This window comes from Fusarium solani (assembly GCF_023522795.1).
Source record: "Fusarium solani strain SB1 chromosome Unknown bctg00000010, whole genome shotgun sequence".
Lineage (NCBI taxonomy): Eukaryota > Fungi > Ascomycota > Sordariomycetes > Hypocreales > Nectriaceae > Fusarium > Fusarium solani.
In genome coordinates, this window is record NW_027072147.1 from 637,886 (window position 1) to 661,187 (window position 23,302).

The 23,302-nt window shown below is 23.4% G+C and overlaps 1 protein-coding gene across 1 annotated transcript; it reads right to left on the reverse strand.

Annotated features, from left to right (window-relative positions):
* Window positions 1-20,222: 20,222 nt before the first annotated feature.
* MRS44_014248 (uncharacterized protein) lies at window positions 20,223-22,130 on the reverse strand (the record flags this gene model as incomplete). Its single annotated transcript, XM_065618334.1, has 5 exons — window positions 20,223-20,505; window positions 20,582-21,180; window positions 21,233-21,757; window positions 21,822-21,991; window positions 22,043-22,130. 5 exons carry the CDS (start codon window positions 22,128-22,130, stop codon window positions 20,223-20,225), a joined length of 1,665 nt encoding a protein of 554 aa, XP_065474406.1.
* Between the last annotated feature and the right edge of the window lie 1,172 nt (window positions 22,131-23,302).

The following is a 23,302-nucleotide window of genomic DNA, read 5'->3' on the forward strand; positions in this document are numbered from 1 at the left end:
AATTAAAATCTTTTTTATTTAATATTTATCTCTTAGCTCTTAGATAATTAAAGCCTATTTTTTCTTTAATATCTAAAACCTTTAGCTTTTTTCTTTATTAATAATAAGTATCTTTTCTATTAAGGTTAATTTTTTAATTAGCTAAATAGCTTCTTATTTCTTAGTAATATCTTTTATATAAACCCTCTTCCTTATATTAATATTAATAATAATAATTATAATAATAGATATTTAAGGCACTTTTATTTAATTAAATAATATAAAGTCCTTATTAATTAAGATTATATTAATAAAGGTCTTAGGTAATAAGTTTTAATTATTTAAAATATTTTAATTTTCTTATATAACTTCCTTAGGTAAATAATTAAATCTTTTTAAGGACTTATACTTTAGTTAATAAAGGTCTAAGGCCTTAGGGTTTTTTTAAATAAAATTATTAATAATATTATTTTTAAATTAAGTTAATATAAGCCTAAGCCTAGTCTTATTATATTACTTAAGTTACTTAGCTAATAGGTATAAATCTAATTATAAGAAGTATATTAATTAATTATAAATAAGTTTCTAGACTTTAAATCTTTTAAATTAATATATAAGATTTAATAATAATATTATATTACCTCTTTTAAATAAGACTACTTTGCCTTAAGGGTTATAGCTTATAATATTATTATTTTTATTATAAACTAAGTTAATATAAATATTAGGGAAATAATTTCTTTTTATATAATATTAATATATTAAGTAACTCTAATAATTACCTCGCTTAAACTTATAACCTATATTTATATAGAAGTTTTTATAGTCTCTAAGTTAATTAAATAATATAATATTTATTTTAAAAGATTAAGCTACCTTTATAGCTATTTATTTATTATTTTCCCTTTAGATAATTTATATAAGTTATAATTAAGTCTCTTACCTCTTTACTAAATTAATTAAGAGCTAAGTAAGCTATATAGTAAGGTTATTAATCTTTAAATTAATTATTTTATTAGGCTCTTTCTTAAGGATCTTAGGGGTCTTAGTAATCTTTATAGAAAGATTAGAGCTTCTTAGGGGGGTTAAGGCCTAAGTAACCTTATAAGTATTATCCTTAGTTCTAAGGTAATAAATCTTTTAAATTTTAATTTTAATTTTATAATATTATTTAATTATTTAAGTAAGATTATTATAATTTATAATAATAATCTCTTTAATACTTTTATTATACTTTTTATAAATACCCTTAATAATTTCCTTAAGTAATACTTTATAAATAGCTTAAGATTAACTCTAAGAATCTTTTTATTTTTTATTAATTTACTTAAAAAGGTATTAATATATATTTAATTACTTAATAATAATATAAAAATTAGCCTTTAATTATATTTTATTAAGTATCTTAAGTTTCTTTTTAGTTATTTTTAATTAATTAAAATCCTTATTTATAAAAGATTTTTTTAATTTCTCTTAGGCTTTTTCTTAATTAAATCCTTTTATAGCTTATTAGATTTCTTTTTTAACCTTAGGATTAATATATAACTTAAAAAGTCTTACCTTTTTTTCCTTAGAGATATTTATAAGCTTTACTTATTAATTAAAGTTTTATAAATACTTAATTATATTTTTTTCTTTAAAGGGAAGAAAAAAGTAAAATAAGATAATAAATAAAGGACTAATTAATCTTTTAGCTAAGACCTTCTAAAATAAGTTAATAAGGGCTATATTAGTTATAATCTTATTATTACTCTTAGCTTCTATACCTTAATTAATTTTATTTTTTAATATTAGATTAAGTCTTTTATTATTTTAAGTTATTATTATAATATTAATAGTAATTATTATTTAATTAATTAATTCTAAGTAATTAAGGTTTTTATTATTTATATTTATGCCTTAAGGAGCGCAAAGGGGACTTATTATAAGAATTACCTTAAATATTATAAAGATTAAAATAAAGGCAATAAGGGTCTTATTTTTTATAACTATTTAGATAAGTATTTTAATAACTAAAATCTTTTATTATTACTTTATTAAACTTCCTTTTAATAGCTTAAATAAGGCTAAACCCTTAATCTTATTAAGAAAAGGTATTTCTTATAAAAGCTATATATTAATAATATCTCTTTTTTTATATTTATAATTAATAGATTTCTTTTTCTCTTAGTATTTACCTTTTATAGGGTATAAAAAAAGTTTATTTTAATCTTAAAGCTTAAAGAGGAATTTAATTAAATAATTCTATATACTTAGGGGTTAAAAGAAAATAAAATTTATTTATAGCTAGTTTATTTTATAGCTAAGTAGCTTTTAGGGTCTCTTTAATTACTTATTTTTTTTTCTTATAATAATACTTAATATTTTTATATTATTTAGCTTAATAATAATAATTATATTTATAATTTATTAATTAATAATATAAGAGTATACTCTTTTATTTAATTAAATAGATTTACCTTAAATAATATATTTTAATTATTATTAAAGTAAAAGTATTAAATATCTTATATAGGGGTATTAGATTTATTAGAGAAATAAAATATATTAACTATAGCTAGATTAAAATACTTTATAATTCTTCTTAGGGATTTTTAAAGAGGGATCTTATATATTTCTTAATAAGGTAAATATAATATAAAATAATAAGGGCAAATAATTAATTAATAATAATAAAAATCTAGCTAGAGAAAGAGCCTAAAAGCTATTTATTTCTTATTAATTATTATAAAGATAATAATAATAGTTAGAGGTATCTTAGCCTTTAACCCTTTTCTATATATAGGAAATTACCTAATAGCCTAAAACAGCTTAGTACCCTTTTCCTCTAACTTACTAACTCTTAAATAAACTATATATAATTTTCTAGGATTTTTAAAAAAAATTCCTTTATAGAGAAAAAGCTATTTATATAGTATAAATAAACTTTTTTTTAAACTACCTTATAAGAGATTGTTTTTAAAATTTCTATAAAATTATAATAAATTCCTTATAGCTAAATTAGCCTAATTCTAAGTTATTAATTAATTAAAAGTTAAGCTAGATTTTCTAAGAATTTTTTAAGTTATTTTAAATTTAGTATAAATCCTACTATAAAGTAAAATATATCGCTCGCTTATCTATATTACTTGCTTATTATATATGCTATTAATATAATATATATATTATAAATAAAAGGAAAAATAATTATTTCTTAGTTTAAGTATAATAATTAAATATTAGATCTTACTTAGCCTATAAAATATTTTAATATAAGGTAAAAGAATAATATAAAAGAATTAATATTATTACCTTATAGTTTTAGCTTATAAAGGAAAAAGCTATTAGCCTTAAATAATAATTTATTATTAGTATTTAATAAATTATAATAAAATAAGTTAAAGGACTTTATAGAAATTATTTTAATATAAAAGTAATATTATATTATAAAGAAATATACCTATAATATAAATAATAAGTTTCTATTATAAATAATAAAATAAAATAAATAATACTAAAAGGATTTAATTTCCTTATATATTAAAATAATAATATTTATAAAAAATAATATAGAAAAAATCTAATTATACCTTTAAAAAGATTATAAGCTAATTAATAAAGTCTTATAAGAATATATTAGTTATATTCAATATAAAAACCTTAATAAGTTTTATTTAAAACTATTATAATAATAAAAATAAAGAAAATATAATAATACTTAATATAAAAAATATAAAAAAATAAAAAAAGCTATAAATAATAATAAAATAACTTAAAAGCTAATTATAATTATAAAGCCTATATAAATAATAAATATAAATATAATCATTATAATTACATTATAATAATATTTAAAAACTAAATACTATATTTAATATAAGGTAATAAGTAAATAAATATAAAGATATATTATTTTAAAAAGCCTTTTACTTTATAAATAAAGTATATAAGTAATAATACTTAAAATTAAAAATATAAATTAAAAAGAAATAATTAAATACTTTAATAAATACTTATTAATAATCCTGAGATATTATTATTAACCTAAAAATAATCCTTATTAATACTAAATTAAGAAACCTATATAAAGAAATATAAATAAAACTTAAATTTATTAAAAATAAAATAATAACTTATATTAATAAAAAGAACTTAAGGGATTAATTTTCTTAGAGAAAGATATAATTTACCTTATAATAAAAAATATTAAAATAAAATAATAAAATAAAAAACGTAATTATAAATATATTAAACCTTATAAAATTAAATAAAAAATCTTTAAATATAATTATAAATTAAACTTATTACTTAAAATTAAGCTTTATTTAATCTTTTATAGCTTATTATTTAAATTAATATAAGATATTATCTAAATAAAAATAAATAATAAGACTAATATAAAAATGAATAAATTAAAGAAATTTATTATAAAAGCTATTTTTAATAAAGATAAAATTAATAATAAAATAATATATTTTATTAAATAAAAAAATTACTTAAACTTAGAAAATATATAAGAATTATTAAAATACCTTATTAATATATAATACTTTTTAAAGAATTGTTATTAATAATATTAAAAAGAATAATAAAACTATTAAGGAAACTAAAATCTAAGATATTAATATAAATTATAATTTAAATATCCTCTATAAGTAAAGACTCTTATTCCTCTAATTACTTAAGCTCCTCTAGGGAAATTAAACCCTTATATATTAAGTTAGGGCTTGGGCAAGCTTGTTAGTCACGTGCTTGAGCACGTGACCATTTGATCAAAAGAGGCATCTTCCGCCCAGCTCTTAGCTAGGCATTCTTTTTATCTTTACCTTCTAATTTACCTCTTTTTCAACTGCTTATTAAGCAGCCCTCGCAGCCTTAATTAAGTGTGGGTGGTCTGTGTGTTGTGTTGTTCTTCTAGAGTTAAAATATTATCTCTATACCCTATAATATTAATTATTACTTATACTTATAATATAACTCTAGCTAAGAAAGTAATTTATTTAAGTCTTATTATATTTTCTATAAGACCTTATAATAAGAGATAAATAGCTCTTTAATAATAGCCTCTTACTTATTTAAATAATAAGCCTCCTTAATAATATAAGATATTAGCGCTATTAATAAAAGCCCTAAGAGAGAAAAATAAAAAACTATATATAAGAGTTTAAAGTGATACTTATTATATTATAAGAATAAGTTAGATAAATATATAAATTATATTTCTTAAAATATAAGACTATTTTATAAATAATACCGTATTTTAAATAATAAAAATAAGATATAACCTTAAAGCTAAGCTAATTAATACTAAAAGTAAAAATATAATAGTTTTTAATAAAAAAGATATTAGATTTTTTAATTATATAGCTTAATATCTTATTAATATTATAATAAAAGTAATAACATAAATTAAAGTTAATTACTTATAGAAAAAATTATTATAATTATAAGAAATAGCCTTAAAAATAAGACTAATAAAAAAAGAGATATTATATTATAGCCTAATTAAGTCTTAATTATATACCTTATATAGCCCTATAATACTTATTAATTAATAGTAATAATAAATACCTTATTTTTATATATATAAGCTAATATATATAACTTATTATAAGAGTAATAAGTAATTATAACTTACTTATTTAGGCCTTAGTAACTTACTTAGTATATATAATATATTAATTATATTCTTTTATATATTACTTACTTTAGCTATTAATATAACTTAGTTCTACTTAATACCTTTAAGTATATTATTAAATATAATTCATACCTTATTTAAGATAATACTAATATCCCCTCTATAAATATAAATTAATATAATTAGTTTATTCCCCTAAGACTTATATAATTATTATACTAAGGTTTTCTTAATTAAAGTATTAATATATTATTTCTTAGAATTCTTTATTATTAAGTTTTTTATTATATTTTATAATCTAATAATAATATTTAATAAATTCTTTTATATATTTCTAAGGTATAAAAATATATTTTTAATATATAAATATTTCTTATTAACTTCTTACTTAGTTTACTTATCTAATTATTAGTCTCTTAAGTTCTCTAAAAGTAAGATTAATAATAATTTTATTTTTTTATTTATTTATTAAATAATATAATAATATTTATTACTAGATATAAGTAAATATTTATTATATAAGGTATCTTTCTTATATAAGCTATAAGAGTTATTTCTTTATTTTAATTTTTCTAGTATTTAAGTTAAGTTATTAATTAATAATATTAGCTATATTATTCTTTATTCTCTTAATATATATAATAATATAATTAAATTCTAAAAGATATTTAATATATTATAATTATTATTTATTAAGTTTTTAAGTTTTTATAAAATAAGTTATATTTTTATAATCTATATATACCTTAATTTAATATTTACTTCTAAGGAGGTAATATTAAAACTCCTTAAAGGTATTAACAATTATAAGGAATTCTTTATTATAAATAAAATAATTAAGTTTTATTTTATATAACTTATAGAAATAAAATATAATTAAGTATAAAAGTCTTTTATTATCTTATTATTTAATTTAAGTACCTAAGGTAAATTTTAAAGTATTTATTTTAAGTTTAATTAATTAAGATAAATTAAATATCTTAAGTATTAATTTACTAAAAATAATTTTTTTTATTTATTTAAAGGCTTATTTTATTAATAGTCTTATAATAAAGGTTTTATTTTTTTTTATAAGTTTTATTAATAATATAATTATTTTCTTAAATATTTTAAAAAACTTATAATAATAATTAATAAAGCTAAGAAAGGCTTATATTTCTTTAATATTAATTAATTCCTTTTAATCCTTAATTATTATAATTTTCTTAAGGTTTATATATATCTTATTATAAGAAATAATATATCTAAGAAATTTTACTTCTAAGGTATAAAACTTACTTTTTTTAGGTTATATTAATAACTTAATATCTTATAATATTTATAATACCTTATAGATATATTTTATATATTTTTATTTTATTTTAAAAAAAATAAATATATTATTTAAGTAATATATAATAAATATATTTAGATATTCTTATAATATATTATTAATTATTTATTAAAATATAATTAATATATTAATAAGTCTAAAAGGTATAATAAGGTATTTAAATAATTTATATTTAATATAAAAAGTAGTTTTTTATTTATATTTTATTTATATATATATAATATTATAAGCTCTTTTAAGGTTAAATATAATAAAATACTTTATTTTAAAAAATTAATCTTTTAACTTATTAATAAGAGGTAATAATATATAATCCTTAATTATAATAGTAATAAGTATTTTAAAGTTAATATAAAATTAAAGCTGTTTATTTTCTTTTTAAAATATATATAATAAGGTATTTAATAAATAATTTATTTTCTTAAATATATCTTTTTTATATTATATCTTTAATATATTTTTTTAATATTAATAATTATATTTTATTAAGTAAGTAAAGTTTATTAAAGCTAGATTATTTTTTATTAATAAATTTAATCGCTAAGTTATAATCTATATATTTTAATAAACTTATCTTAAGTTCTTTTATAAAGAGTTTCTTATAAATATAATATTATAATAATATATTCTTAAGTTATTTATTTTCTTCTAGGTTATTATATAATTTTTTTAATTATTTAAGGTTTTTCTTAAGTTTATAAAATTATTATATAACTTATATAATTACTTTTTATTATTATTATTTTTATTTATTATAATATTTATATCTTATCCCTATAAGTAAAGTAATATTTTATATTTACTTTTACTTAACCTTTTTATTATTAGTAAAAGTTTAAGATCTTATATCTAAGTTATTATTTATTATAAAAGGTATTATATTATTAAAAGAAAATACTTAGTTAATTTTTTAATTAAAATATAAGTTAAATTATTATAATTATAAATACCTAAGTATAAGGTTATATTATGTATTTAATATAATATTAAATAATATCCCTTAGTTTTTTCTTTTAATAAAAACTTTATAGTAATTAATCTTATTATTATTAATATTATTATTATTATAATTAAAAGAGATTTTTTTAAGGTTAATAACTAAATAAGGTATTTATTTATATTTCTATAATAGCTTAAGCCTATTTATTATTATTAATAACTTTTATTTCTTACTTTATTTTTTTTTATATTAAGTATTATTTAATTTTTTTTAATTTTCTTAATTAATTTATTTTTATTAGTTTTAAACTTTATAAATTATTTACTTATATTCCTAGATAGCTTAATATAAGTCTTTATAGTATTATATACTTATAATATTAATGAAATTATATTAATAAAATACTTTATAGCCTTTTATTTTATATTATATATACAGTTTCTTATTTAGCTATATTAATAAGGCAATAAGAAAGTAATCTTATTTTTATTTATTTTTTATATATTCTTTATATTAATACTATTAATAAGATATCTATAAGATAATAAGATATTTCTTATATATTAGGTATATTTATATATTATCTTATAGGTTAAATAATATTTCTTAGTATTATAGGTTTTTAGCTAATTTCTTATAATAGGCATAGATATAAATTTCTTAGGTATAAGCTATATCTATATATTCTTATGCTATCTAGATATACCTTTCTTATTAGTTATTTTAGTATTATTTATTATTTTTATTATATAATCTAAAGTAGTTTTGTTTTTATACTTCTTTATTAGTTTTTATAGTCCTTATTATTATATTTAAGTTTTATATAATTCTTTCTTTAGTTCTTTTTCTTTATATTTTTATTTAATTTAATACGTATTATTATTAATTAATTTAGCGAGCTATCTTAGTTATTAAGGCTTATTATTATATTTTTATTCTTAATATTTATAAGTTTTATTATATTCTCGCGATGCTTTAAGTTAATATTATAAGTATAAGTTATAATTATATTACGCGGAGTTATTTTACTAATAGTCCTATCTATATATAATAAAGGGTATATAAGGTACTATAATATTATATCTTATAATTTAATTTTTATACTTAAAACCTTTTATTATAACTTCTTTAAAATTAGCTTATTTAGCTAATATTAAAGGTAATTATTATCTTTACTTTATTAATATTATTATTTCCTTTTATTTAAGTTTTTAAATTATTATAATAATAGCTTTTTATTTACCTATCTTATTTTACTTAGGGTTTATTTATTTTATAGGTTTTAAGAGCGGTTATTATTAAACCTTTATTCTTTCTTTTAGTAGCTTAGTATTATATCTTACTTAGCTATAAGAGTTTACCCTTTCTAGCTTATAGTTATTCTCTTTCTATCTTAATAGTATATTATACTTACTTTATAATATTTTAAGTACCTTAAGGGTATAAATAGCTATCTATAGTTTATAATCTAAGTTAATTATATTTAAGTATTTCTTACTTTTTAAGAGAGGTTATTATAGTCTTAGCTAGTATTATTTCTCCTTAATATCTTATTACTTCTTTTTATTTTTATTAGCCTTATAGCCCCTCTTATAATAATAATAGTATTTAATATCTTAGGGTCTCTATTAAGTAGCTCTTAGTTTTATTAATCCTAGGTTAATACTATATAAGATATTATTTTATTATTTCTTACCTTAGTTAATATTAAAATACAGGGTATTAATTTTATTATTATTAAATTAAGAGTTTTATAGTTTCTTTTATAAAAATTACTAATTATTAATTTTTATAGCCTTATTAATATAATTAATATAGTTATTTAATTAGTTTCTTTTATAAAGTTTTACTTAAATATTTTTTTTAAGCTTATTAAAGAAAAGTAATATTAAAAGTTATTAGTCTTAATTAAGTTTTAAAGTAAGCTAGAAATACTTAGTCTTATATTCTAAGGTAAACTAAGTTTACTTAAGTATTTTAATCTCTTATTTAGCTTATACCTTTTTATTAATTATTTTAAATACTTATTAAAGCGCGGCCTTAAAAGCTTTATAATCTAAGTAAAGTTTAATTATCCTTAGGGTAAATTAAGCTAATAAAGTAATAAGATATTCCCTTATTATTAGCTTAAACTAAGCGGTAATATATTTAATAAGTTATCTTATTATATATTAAATATAGCTAGATAATAAAGTAAATTATATTAAATAATATACCGCGAATATATATAATTATATAAGAAAGGTTAATAATTTATATATAATTTTATTAAATATCTCTAAGGGGTTTAACTTTAAGATTTCTTTAATATTTTTACTCTTTATAGCTATAATAGCTATATTATTAATTAGCTAGATATTCTCTATATATTATTAGTTCTAGGTATACTAAGTTATAGCTAAGTAATCTAAGAGTCTCTTAAGTCTTTTTAACTTAGTAATTATAATAGTAATCTAGGCCTTAAGTTACTTTACTTTTTTATTATTACTATTTATCTTTATATTATTATTAGGATTAGTTAGCGCTACTAAGATAGGTAAGTAATTAATAAGTTTTATTATTAAAATTACTATTAAAATTACTATTAAAATTACTATTATTCGCATATTTATATAAGCTAAGATATATATATTATATATTTAACTAGATAGGTTTAATTAATTAAACTTATAAACTTTTATCTACTACTAAGTTTTAGTCTAGCGCCAAGCCCTAGCGCTAATACTTTTTAGGTTTAAACTCTAATACTAACTCTAGGAATTAATCCCTCTAAAACCTATAACGCCAATAACCTCTATTTCCTAATATAGTTACGCCTATAGCTATATAGCTAGATCTTAGGTAGCTATAAGACTTCTTTAATCTTTTTATTTAATATTATAGAAGGTATTAATATTAATAATAAGAATTATAAGCTATGCCTTATATAGGTATATATTATTATTATCTCTTAAGCTATTAAGGAAACTAATTTCTTTCTAGGCGAGATACTTATATTTCTTTAGTTTTCTTTTAAGGGCCTTTAATAAAAAAAGCTCTTCTTTAATAATATTAAATTAATTATTTATATTATAACTAAGTAAAAAGAGGCTAAGTAGAAAAAAAAGAAAGTTATAGCTAAAAATTATAAGTTTAATCTAAACCTTTTATTTAATAAGTTATATACCTATTATAATACTTTAAATAGCTCTATATAATATTATCTCTTATAGCTTATTATAAGTATTTTTCGCGCCCTTATAAAGCTTATAGACCTCTTTAGTAAGGTTATCTTAGTTATATAAGAAGGTATATATAACGATTATATATATTCCCAAGGGATAAATTAGTTATGCTAGGTTTATATTAGCAGAAAGACTAGTCGCGCTATACTTAAACAAAGGGGGTTATTACGTCTAGTAATATGCTCAAAGGTATTAAGTATAACTAAGTTATACTAATAGCTAAGGTAGCTATTATATAAGAAAGTATAATAAGTATATTTTATATACTTAGGGATTTTGCTATAATTACTTATTCTAAGAGGTTAATTAAAGTAATTATATAAGTAATTATAGGTAATCATAAAGTAATCACTATAATTATTTAATTCCTAGAGGTAATCGCGCCTTAATTAATAAGTAATAATAGATCCCCTATTAGTTATATAATAAATATTTTATTAGGTTATAATATAATATCTCCTCTCTATTAAGTCTTATCCTTAAGGCCTATAAAGTTAGTCGCCTAACTTTTCTTAGTTTATTAAAACTTCTTTCCTTAAATATTCTAGCGATACTAATAATATACTAAAAATAAAATCTTAATTAGCCGCGTGCTATTATTATCTTTTTAAACTAATTAAGGAAATAGGTTTTAAAGTTATACCTTATTTAAATTATGCCTAGAAATATCTATAATATAAAATACTTAAGGGCATATCTTATTATTTAGAGTATATCTATTAAGGTCGCGCTTATAATGGCTTAGAAGTATTAGTTTCCGCGGGTAAGTATAATTTTAGCTTAATATTTCTTTTTTCCTATTAATTTATCTAATAGTATCCCGCCTTATAGCTAAGAAATACTATCTTAAGCTTAAAGAGGAAAAGGCTAAGGAAGAATTAATTGCCTTGTAGTAGTAAGTAAATAAGTAGCTTTCTTGCCTAATATATTTATATCGCTAAAAGAAGCAAATTTATAAGCGAGGCATAGTAATAATATATCGGGGTCTAAACTTATTAGATAAGTTAGACGAGGCCGAGAGAGTAAAATTAAAGGCTATAATAGCTATGTAGCTTATTAGTGCTATAGATATTATTAACTAAAATACTATTTTTATTCCTTCTTTTAATATTATTAATAGAAGTCCTTTAGGAGGTATTATATATTAATAAGGTATTCTAATAATTCTTATATATTCTCTAAGTCTAAATAATTCTTTTATTTAATAAAATATATTATTTTATTATTAATTTTATCTATATTAAGGATACTTTCTATAATATATTCTTCTAGTCTATTAACTTCTATTTTAGGCTTATTACTAGTTTTAACTTAAATAATATTTTCTATTAATTTAAGTAATAAAATATAAAAAATTAAATAAAGCTTAACCTTAGGTAATAAGTTTAGTTTATAATTATATTTTAAGATTTTCTACTTAATTTAGTAGGGTCTAATATATTTATAATTAAGTTTTTTATTTTATTATTTTATTTTAATATTTTTTATTACAAGGTAGACTATATCTCCCTCTGAGAAGATTAATCTCTTAATTCTTTTCTTATTAGCGTAATTCGTTATCTTATTCTTAATAAACTTAAGTTTTATTCTTATTTCTTTATATAGGTTCTTTAGTTAATCGCTAGCGAGGATTACTTTTGGGTTAATAATAATATCTCGTATCTAATAATATATATCTAGTATAAATCTAAAATTAGCATAGATTAATATAATCTTTATACTTTTATTTATAGCTATATTATAGGCTAGCTATGTAGCTAGTAGCTTTTTAACCTAGTTGGTTTATTTATAATTAATATAGCATTAAAGGTATTATTTTAATATTTAGTTTATATATTTTATCTATCTATCTGTCTCCTTATAGTATATAGTAGAGAGCTTATAGTTAATTCCTAAGTATCTTATAAGGCTTTACTAAAATTTTAAGGCAAATAGTAATCCTTAATCCGTAATAATTTTAAGTAATATATTATATATTTTAGCGATATAAAAGTAAAATAGGTAAGTAAATTCTTTTATTATTATTAATTCTCTATAGGGTATAAAATAAAAAAATTTTATAAGTCTATTTATAATAATAAGAATACTATTATAAAAGTTTCTAGTAGCTAATTCTTCTAATAGGGGTAGTTTAGTAATAAAATCCATAGTAATAAAATCCCATAGTTATTATATAACTAAGAGTAGCTATAGTTTTCCGTAGGGTTTATAGCGTTATGCCTTGGTTTTTACGCAAAGGTAATATTAATTAATAATTTATAAAATAATCTTCTTTATTTTAAGAAAAGTAAATATTATCTTAACTTATTTAAGGGTTTTATTAATCCCCTAGTATCTATATAGCTAATAGCTATAAATTTTATATATAAGATTATATTATAGCTTATTTAGTACTTATAGTTTATTTGTTTTTTTATCGTCTAGGAGTTATTTATTATATTCTAGGATTTATTATAAGAGTAGGTTATCCTATTCTACTATATAAGCTACTTCGTTAACTTAATAGGGTATCCCTATAACTCTATCCTATTTATAGATTTTAGGTTTTTTATAGTTTCTATATTCTAGGTAGTATTAGATTTTACCTTAGGTTTATTCCTTAAATAAGTAATTATTATAGATCTAGTTCATAGCTTTAAATATTAGTTAATAGTTCCCGTTATAGGGAAACTAATTATAATAATAATTAAAGATTTATCTAAAAACTTTATTAAGTATAATAATCTTTCCTTTAAAGGTAAGGAGTTTATCTTCCTAATAGTTATATCCTTAGGCATAGTCAATAAAGTTAATAACCTATTCTCCGCAATCTTTAATAAGCTTAAGGTACTCTAGCAGAGATACTAATTTCTATATTTACCTAATAAACTTCTATTTAAGGTATCCTTCTAGGGTAAAATATAAGAATTACTCTTTAGCTTTAATCTTTCTAATATCTAGGTTAAGTTATTAGCTAATAGCATTAGCTTAGCTATTCTTTATTCCTTTAATATAGATAATAATATAATTAAATTCTAAGAGGTATTTAATATATTATAATTATTATCTACTAAGTTCTTATATTTTTGCGAAATAAGTAATATTCTTATAATCTATATATACCTTAATCTAATATTTACTTCTAAGGAGATAATATTAGAATTCCTTAAAAGTATTAATAATTACAAGGAATTCTTTATTATAAATAAAGTAATTAAGTTTTACTCTATATAGTTTATAGGAATAAAATATAATTAGGTATAAAAGTCCTTTATTATCTTATTAGCTAATCTAAGCTCTTAGCGCAAAGCCTAATATATCTATCTTAAGTTTTATTAATTAAGATAGGTTAAATATCTTAAGTATTAGCTTACTTAGGATAAATTCCTTAATTATATAAAAAGCTTTTTATGCTTTATTTCTAAATATAAATATCTTATCTTTCTTTATAAGATTAATTAATAGTGCTATGATCTTCCTAAATTATTTAAGAAATTTATAGTAATAATTAGCGAAACCGAGGAAAGCTTATATTTCCTTAATATTAGTTAGTTCCTTCTAGTCCTTAACTACTAAGACTTTCTTAGGGTTTATATATATCTTATTATAGGAGATAATATATCCGAGGAATTTTACCTCTAAGGCATAAAACTTACTTTTCTTAGGTTTTATTAATAAGTTAGCGTCTTATAGTATTTATAATACCTTATAGATATATTTTATATATTTTTCTTCTATTTTAAAAAAGATAAAGATATTATCTAGGTAATATATAATAAATATATCTAGATATTCTTATAGTATATTATTAATTATTTATTAGAATATAATAGGTATATTAGTAAGTCTAAAAGGCATAATAAGGTACTTAAATAGTCTATACTTAGTATAAAAAGTAGTTTTCTATTTATATCTTTCTTTAATTTAAATGAGATTATAAGCTCCTTTAAGGTTAAATACTATAAAATACTTTATTCTAAAAAGTTAATCCTTTAGCTTGCTAATAAGAGGTAGTAATATATAATCCTTAACTATAATAGTATTAAGTATTCTAAAATTAATATAGAGTTAGAGTTTTTTATTCTTTTTTAGGATAAATATAATAAGGTATCTAATAAATAACTTACTTTCTTTAATATATCTTTTCTATAATATTTCTTTAATATATTCTTTTAATACTAATAGTTATACTGCATTAAGTAAGTAGAGTTTATTAAAGCTAGGTTACTTCTTATTAATAAATTTGATTTCTAAATTATAGTAGGTATATAATAATAGACCTATTTTAAGTTCTTCTATAAAGAGTTTCTTATAAATATAGTATTATAATAGAATATTCTTAAGTTATTTTACTTTTAGTATCTTTTTAACTTATTTAAGGTCTTCTTCTAACTTATAAAATTATTATATAATATATATAATTATTCGCTAATTTTATTATTTCTATTTATTATAATATTTATATTATATCCTTTTAAGTAAAGAGGTATCTTATATTTACCTTTGCTTAACTTCTTTAGCGTCTTTAATAAAAGTTTAAGATCTTATATTATCTTCTAAGTTATTATTTATTATAGAGGATACCTTATTATTAAAAGAGAGTACTTAGCTAGTCTACTAATTAAAATATAGGTTAAATTAGCATAACTATAGGTACCCGAGTATTAGGTTATAGCCTTCTATAGGTATAATATTAAATAAGATTTCTTAGTTCTTTCCTTTAATAAAAACTTTAAGGTAATTAATCTTATTATTAATAACTCTATTATTATAATTAAATATTTTCCCTTTAAGGTTAATTATTATATAGGGCTTTGCCTTATACCTCTATAATAGCTTAAGCCTATTTGCTATCCTCGGGTTAAATAGATTTTACTTAGCTTTACTATTTACTAAAGCGCGTAGCTATTTTTCCTTAACTTATACTAGTATTTTAAAATATCTTTATATTAATCCTCCTTTAGTAATATATAGGGCCTTTTATAGCATTATAGTCTATTCTTCTGCCTATAGCCCTTTTATAGGTAGGTTTCTTAGTTTTTTAATAATATATAGCTAATATAATTATACTCGCATTTACTATTATTATATGCTTTATAGTTATATATATTATCCTAACTATATAGCTAGTCTTAGTATTATTATTCTTATTCTTATCCTAGGTCTTTTTTATCTTTTAACTAGGCTATTAATTCTTATTCTTTTAGTGCTTCTTTCTAGCTAATTTATTTTTATTAGTCTTTTACCTTATAAATAATTTATTTATGCTTCTAAATAGCTTAATATAGGTCTTCGTAGTATTATATATATATAATGCTAATAGCGTTATACTAATAGAATACTTAGTAGCCTTTTATTTTATATTATATATAGGGTTTATTATTTAGTTAAGCTAGTAAAGTAATAAGAAAATAGTCTTATTTTTTTTTTCTCCTTATATTTCTTATATTAGTAATATTAATAAGATATCTAAGAAATACTAAGGTATTCCTTATATATAGGGTATATCCTTATATTATCTTATGGGTTAAATAGTACTTCCTAGTATTATAGGTTTTTAGCTAATTCCCTATAGTAGGCTTAGATATAGATTTCTTATATATCTACTATATCTATATATTCTTATATAGTCTGGATATATCTCTCTCGTAAGTTATTTTAATACCGGTTATTATTTTTATTATATAGATAGAGGTAATTTTCTTCCTTCTATAGTTCTTTATCGCTTTTTTTTACCTTCTATTATTAAGTATATAATTTATATAGCTCCCTCTATAGTTTTTTTATCCTATATTTAAAGCTAGTTTAATAGATATTAGCGCTATTTACTTAGGTAAGCTAATCTATTTATTAGGGTTTTTTATTATTACGGGCTTATTCCTATTATTTATAGGTTTTATTATATTCTTATAATACTTTCATTTAATATTATAGATATAAATTATAGTTATATTATATAAGGTTATCTTATTAATAATCTCTATAGTATATAATAAATAATAGTAAGGAATATTTATTATATCTTATAACTTATTTCTTATAGTAAAAGCCTTTTATAGTGGCTTCCTTATAGTCTACTTACTTAGCTAGTATTAGGGGTATTTATTATTTTTATCCTACCGGTATTACTTCTTCCTTCTATTTAAGCTTCTAAGTGACCGCGGTAGTAACCTTCCTATTATTTATTACGCATAGCATAGGGGTCCCTTATCTTATTAGTTTTAAGAGTAATTACTACTATATATCCTAGGTTTCCTTAGGTTATTTCTTAGCGCGTCTTACCTAGCTATAGGCTACTCCTCTATCTAGTTCTTACTTATATTTATTTTAACCTTATCTTATTAATATATTATATCTACTTCGTGATATTGCGATGAGTTTAGTTAATTAGATCGCGGTTTAGGGCTCTTTGTCTTCTTATTAGGCTTAATAAGCCGCATTAGTATATTTCTTACCTTCTAGGAGGGATCGCCGTTAGTTTAATTAATAATATCTTTCCTTAATATCTCGCTATTTCTTATAATAGACCTTCTCGATATAATTTATTTTATAGTAATACTAATATTTAAGGCTATAGTAGTCTTATTTACTTTTCTATATAGCTCCTAGTACTATAAGACTGGCTTTAGTATTATAAGAGGTATTATTATTTTTTTTCTTACCTTAGTTAATATTAAATTATGGGTTATTAGCTTTATTACTATTAAACTTAGGGTTTTATAATTTCTTTTATAAGAATTATTAATTATTAATCTTAATTACCTTATTAATATAATTAATTAGGTTATTAGGTTAGTTTTTCTTATATAATTCTACTTAGACTTTCTTTTTAAGACTATTAAAGAAAAATAATATTAGGGGTTCTTAATCTTAGTTAAGCTTCGAGGTAAGTTAAAGGTATTTTATTTTATATTTAGAGGCTAAGTGGGTTTATTAGAGTACCTTAATTTCTCTTTTAGCTTATGCCTTTTTATTAATTATTCTAAATACTTATTAAAGTATAACCTTAAAGGTCTTAAAGCTTAAGTAGAGGTTAATAGTCCTAGGTAAGAGTTTAGTGAAAGGGATAATAAGGTATTCCTTTATAATGGGTTTAAATTAGGCTATAGTATACTTAGTAAGTTACCTCGCAGCGTACTAGACCTTACTAGACGCTAGGTTAAACTATATTAGATAATAAGTTATAAAGGCGCGTAGCTATATGAGGAATATAAGTAGCTTATAGGTAATTCTATTAAATTTCTCTAGGGGGTCTAGCTTTAAGATTTCTCTTATATCCTTACCTCTTATAGCGGCGGTTACTATATTATTAACTTCCTAGATATTATTTATATACTAGGCATTTTATACCCTCTATATTTTATTTATTTTTTTAATAAGTTCACGCATAATATCTATTTTAATACTTATAGCGGTAATTTATACGCGGAGTTATTTAATATCTTTTTTATTATTATTTTTATCCTTTATATCTTTATTAGTTAAAGTAGCCTATATAGGTATAGTAGGTAAGTAATTAATAGGTAGAACCTACTAGTAGTTATTAGCGGGAGTTACTTAAGTAGCTATTACGTTTAGTATTATTTAAAGTAATATAAGTAATTTACTAAATAAGAGCTATTAGTATATAATAATTATATATATTCTTAAGGGATAAACTAATTATACTAGGTTTATATTAGTAGAAAGATTAGTCGCGCTATACTTAAATAAAGGGGGTTATTATATCTAGTAATATACTTAAAGGTATTAAGTATAACTAAGTTATATTAATAGCTAAGGTAGCTATTATATAAGAAAGTGTAATAAGTATATTTTATATACTTAGGGATTTTACTATAATTACTTATTCTAAGAGGTTAATTAGAGTAATTATATAAGTAATTATAGGTAATCACGAAGTAATTACTATGATTATTTAGTTCCTAGGGGTGATCGTGCCTTAATTAGTAGGTAATAGTAGATCCCCTATTAGTCACGTGACGAGTGTTTTATTAGGTCGTGATAATATATTAATAGGTATTAGCTATATTACTTTAATCTATTAGTTAAAGGTCTTTATAGAAAGTTATTATAATCTTATTAATATATTATTAATTAGTTAGCTAGTTATAGATTAATTAATTAATTAATTATAATTATTATTAGTTATAATTAAACCTCTTCTTATAAGGATAATAAAAGCAATTTTAACCTCTTTAAGTAATTAAGAATTATAAGAATAATTAAAAAATTAATATTAGAGGGGAGCTACTATATAAAGGGGATTTTAACTACTTTAGCTAATTAAGATATAAGCTATTTATTATAAATAGAGCTAGTTTTAATATATTATTAAAGCTATTAATAATTATATAGATAAACCTTATTAATTTAAGCCTATTAAGACCTTAGGCTTTAGGTATAAAGCCTTTATTATTAAAATTACTAAGATATTAATTAAGATACTTTAATCCTTATTTTAAGTAGCATAAAGTAATAAAATAAAGTAATTAATAAGTTAGACCTATTAGTAGTTATTACTAAGAGTAGCCTAAATAGCTATTATATTAAATATTATTTAAGGTAATATAAGTAATCCTTTAAATAAGAGCTATTAATATATATTAATTATATAAGTCTTAAGGAGAATAAACTAATTATATTAGTTTATACTTATAGAGGGGATATTAATATTATCTTAAATAAGGTATAAATTATATTTAATAATATACTTAAAGGTATTAAGTAGAACTAAGTTATATTAATAGCTAAGATAGCTAATATATAAGGGGGTATAATAAGTATATCTTATATACTTAGAGTTAGTCCTTAGATTAATACCTAGGGAGTTTAGTCCGGGGTAGGACTAATATTACTAGCTATTAGTCTATGGACCGATAGGAGCGAAGTTTAGTCCCTTTGGTTCCTTGCTTAGTTAGGTGATTCTGCCGGGCTTCCCCGTCTGGCGTATATTATGGCCGTGACACTAAGGAAAATAGGGTTTACGCCGAGGCTTATAGCATGCTTAAGCCAGCCTTAATGTGTAAATTCCATCTATAGCTCCAATGCAGACAATTGAATCTCGTAGTAGACAGGTTTTGGTAATTATCATGCTAACAATTTGAAATCCCGAAAACCCATCCAGAGACAGTCTTAATATCCCGCTTACGTGTGCATCAGATCTAGGCTCATCCAGGTCTCAGCCATCGTCGAGTCGTGCCCCATCACTTCTTGAAATTCCATCGTGCGAAGGTGAGTAATGCGCTTTACCTGACCCCAAGCTCGTCGACCCAGTTCCTGAGCCATAGCGAGAAGAAAGAATGGCTCCTGTGAAGCTTTGGCGTTCATCTGCTCAAACAGTCCGCGTATTCGAGCAATCAAGTCCCAGTCCGACACTACGAGTTGATGGTCAGGAAACTCGATGATGTTGACCAACAGGATAATAAGACTTGAGAGATTGCAGCATGCATGGAGCCTATGCCATTAGCCACGGCCAGTCAAGGCTTGTGAACGGTTGAACCCACCAAACAGAATACTCGGTCTCTCTCCCAAAGGCAGACAGCTCTAATCCGAGTCTGCAGTGCTGAACGCATTCTGCCCACTCGCCGGGCAGTGGTGCGATCTCTGAGTGATTCACTTCGCCGTCTATTCCATCCTCTCCGAGCTCAATGACTGTTGCAGACAGGTAACTGCGGATTCTACTAATCCACGCCTCGTCAAAGGCAAAGATACCGTGGATCCTGTACAAACACTCAAGGTGTCTGTTGTACATGTTCATCATCAACTGAATGGGCATCCGCGAGAACCGCTTGAACAGCCCGTTCGAGTGCATGAGTTCAGCCGGAATCGCATTGCGCCAGTTAGAGAGCATCTTTTCAATGCGGGATAACGTCTCGGATCTTTGTTCCTCATTTAGCCGATGGGCTGTCCTGCTGTAGAGAAGATTGTGGACCTTTCCTTGGATCACTGCAAGTTCGGCGCGGGCGCGGAGGTAGTTGAATTGAACATGGTCGGTATCCGAAGTTAAGATCCCAATGCGGTCCTGAGCATCTTGCTCTGGAAGCTCAAGGTCCGTCTCGGCGTCGAATTGAGTGTAGGGCGCTTTGGCACGAAGGGACAAGTCCTAATGCGTCAAAGTGAGTCTTTTCTCGGTCGAGGGGAGTACTGCAACGTACCCTGTCGAGGATGTATGCGATCCAGAAGGTCCGACGTCTATGTAGCGATGCATCCAGAGCAAGGTTGACATTGGCGTTCCGTGAGGGCAATCCCATATTCTGGGCTAGTCTGATGGCACTTCCAATCAAGACTATCGCGAGTTGTGGATTAGTAGTTCCCTGGAAAAGAATGACCATACCGAGCAAGACCTGCAGTCCCAGAAGATCTTCACTCCACGCCATGAGCTCAGTTGTAACGGATTGGACATTGCGGATACACTGGGCCAGTCTGGGGTCGTCTATCGGTAAATCGTCGAGCACGCGGTAGCTGATTGCCAGAACGATGTTGATGGCAGACCACGGGATCAAAGACTTTTTCGCAGGCGAGGAGTACCAGTCTATGACCATGTGCATGAAGGTCGCCCGGTCAAATAGAGGGATGAAGCAGTTGTAGTTCTCGAAGTAGTTGTCCAACTCTGGTAAAATCTCCACCAATGGCGGAAGCTCAAGTTGGGCCGTATTCATCATCATGGCCCCAGAAGGGAGCTGTGGTGATATTCCAAGGCATGGCAGCGTTGATCCTTGATTCCACATATCTGATGCCTTGTACACACGTATCTCGGGGAAGTTCTGAAAGCTGAGCTGGCGGTTGTTCAGGGGGGAGGAGAAATGGTAGCAACTTGCCGAGGCCGACCGCTGCTAATCTTGTCCGCAGCAATCTGATCCAGCTGGGACTCGATGCTGGCGAGACGGGCCTCGAATAAGTAATCGTGATCTGCCCTATGGAGGTTCAGTGGATGTGCCCTCCTGTCATATTAATTGAAGACTCACCGTGATGCTGCAGAGCCCAGCTCGGGCGCCAGAGGTATCCTTTTCCTGCTCGTGTTGGTGACGGCAGTGATTCGGCATTCGACTCCATAGAGTCTGCAATTGGAGCATGTCGGCTTCGAACCGTCGCATTTGATCTTTCTAGAGACGCAAAAGTCACAGGCTGTTTGACAAGATAATATATTAGCTTTTGCTAGTCAGGACAGATGCGATGCTGGAGACACAGTACCTTTGCGCCTGCGGGCGTGAGCTGCGACATCCATGCTCGAGCCGAGACTTCTACAAGGAGAGTCAAAAGAGGAATGGGGAACTCGTGGAGGTTATCTGGATACGTCACTAGCGTATGTCTTTACTAATCAGTCTGTTCCTTTCCGTCACCAACCGAAGCAAGCATTCCGTCAAACAGCCTAGGCTGAGTCATCCAGAGCCGGAGCCTATCTCCTCAATGCCCACAGCCTCCAAGGCGTACCTCCTACAGTGTTATGCCTTTAACAGTTAGCGCCTGCTGTAGGGGGTCTTAGGGATCGTAACTGTTAAGGTCTTATGAGAGCTCTACCTACTCCTTGGGTGGAAGCTTGGCGAGGAGAAGGTATCACCTCTAATGAGGCCTCTGATTGGTCTGCCCCCCGTCGCGACCGGGCTTGGAGGCTTATCCCATGAGTACCCACAAGCCTGCACAGCCATAACTGCTCCGCATAACGGGAGTACAAGCTAGTTACAGAATCGATAACTCATGAGCAGGAGAGGCAAGTGACTATGTCATAGAGTTAAGGTTATATTACGTAAGTGTAGATATTGGCAAGACTTCTGTTACTATGGTGAAGTGAGAGTGCAATAATATACCTCTTATCTAGTGCATTTTGATTGGGCCGACACCGCCTACTGTACGTTGGTGCAGGCCTGTGGGCACTCACGGGATGGGCTCCCCCGGTTCTGGGCTGAAAGACAGTATAGCTGGCAGCATAGAGACACGCACAAGTTCTAAAGCCGTGGATAAGTATAGAGCAAGAAGTTCAGTGTCGTCAGGACGCGAAGGTACAACCAATAATTCCAAGTCAATCCATGTCTCGAGGCAGAGATTTTGGCCCTCGCGAGTCTGTCCGATCGCCCAGATTACTTCCTATATCTTGCCCGGCAGTCCAATTCTGTGGTCTTCCCCGATTTTCACGCCTTCACCTGGCCAACAGAACCAGGCTCGGATGTCAACCGGCAGAGTACGGCTCTACATCCGAGTTACCAATTAAGGTGCTCGTTAATTACAGT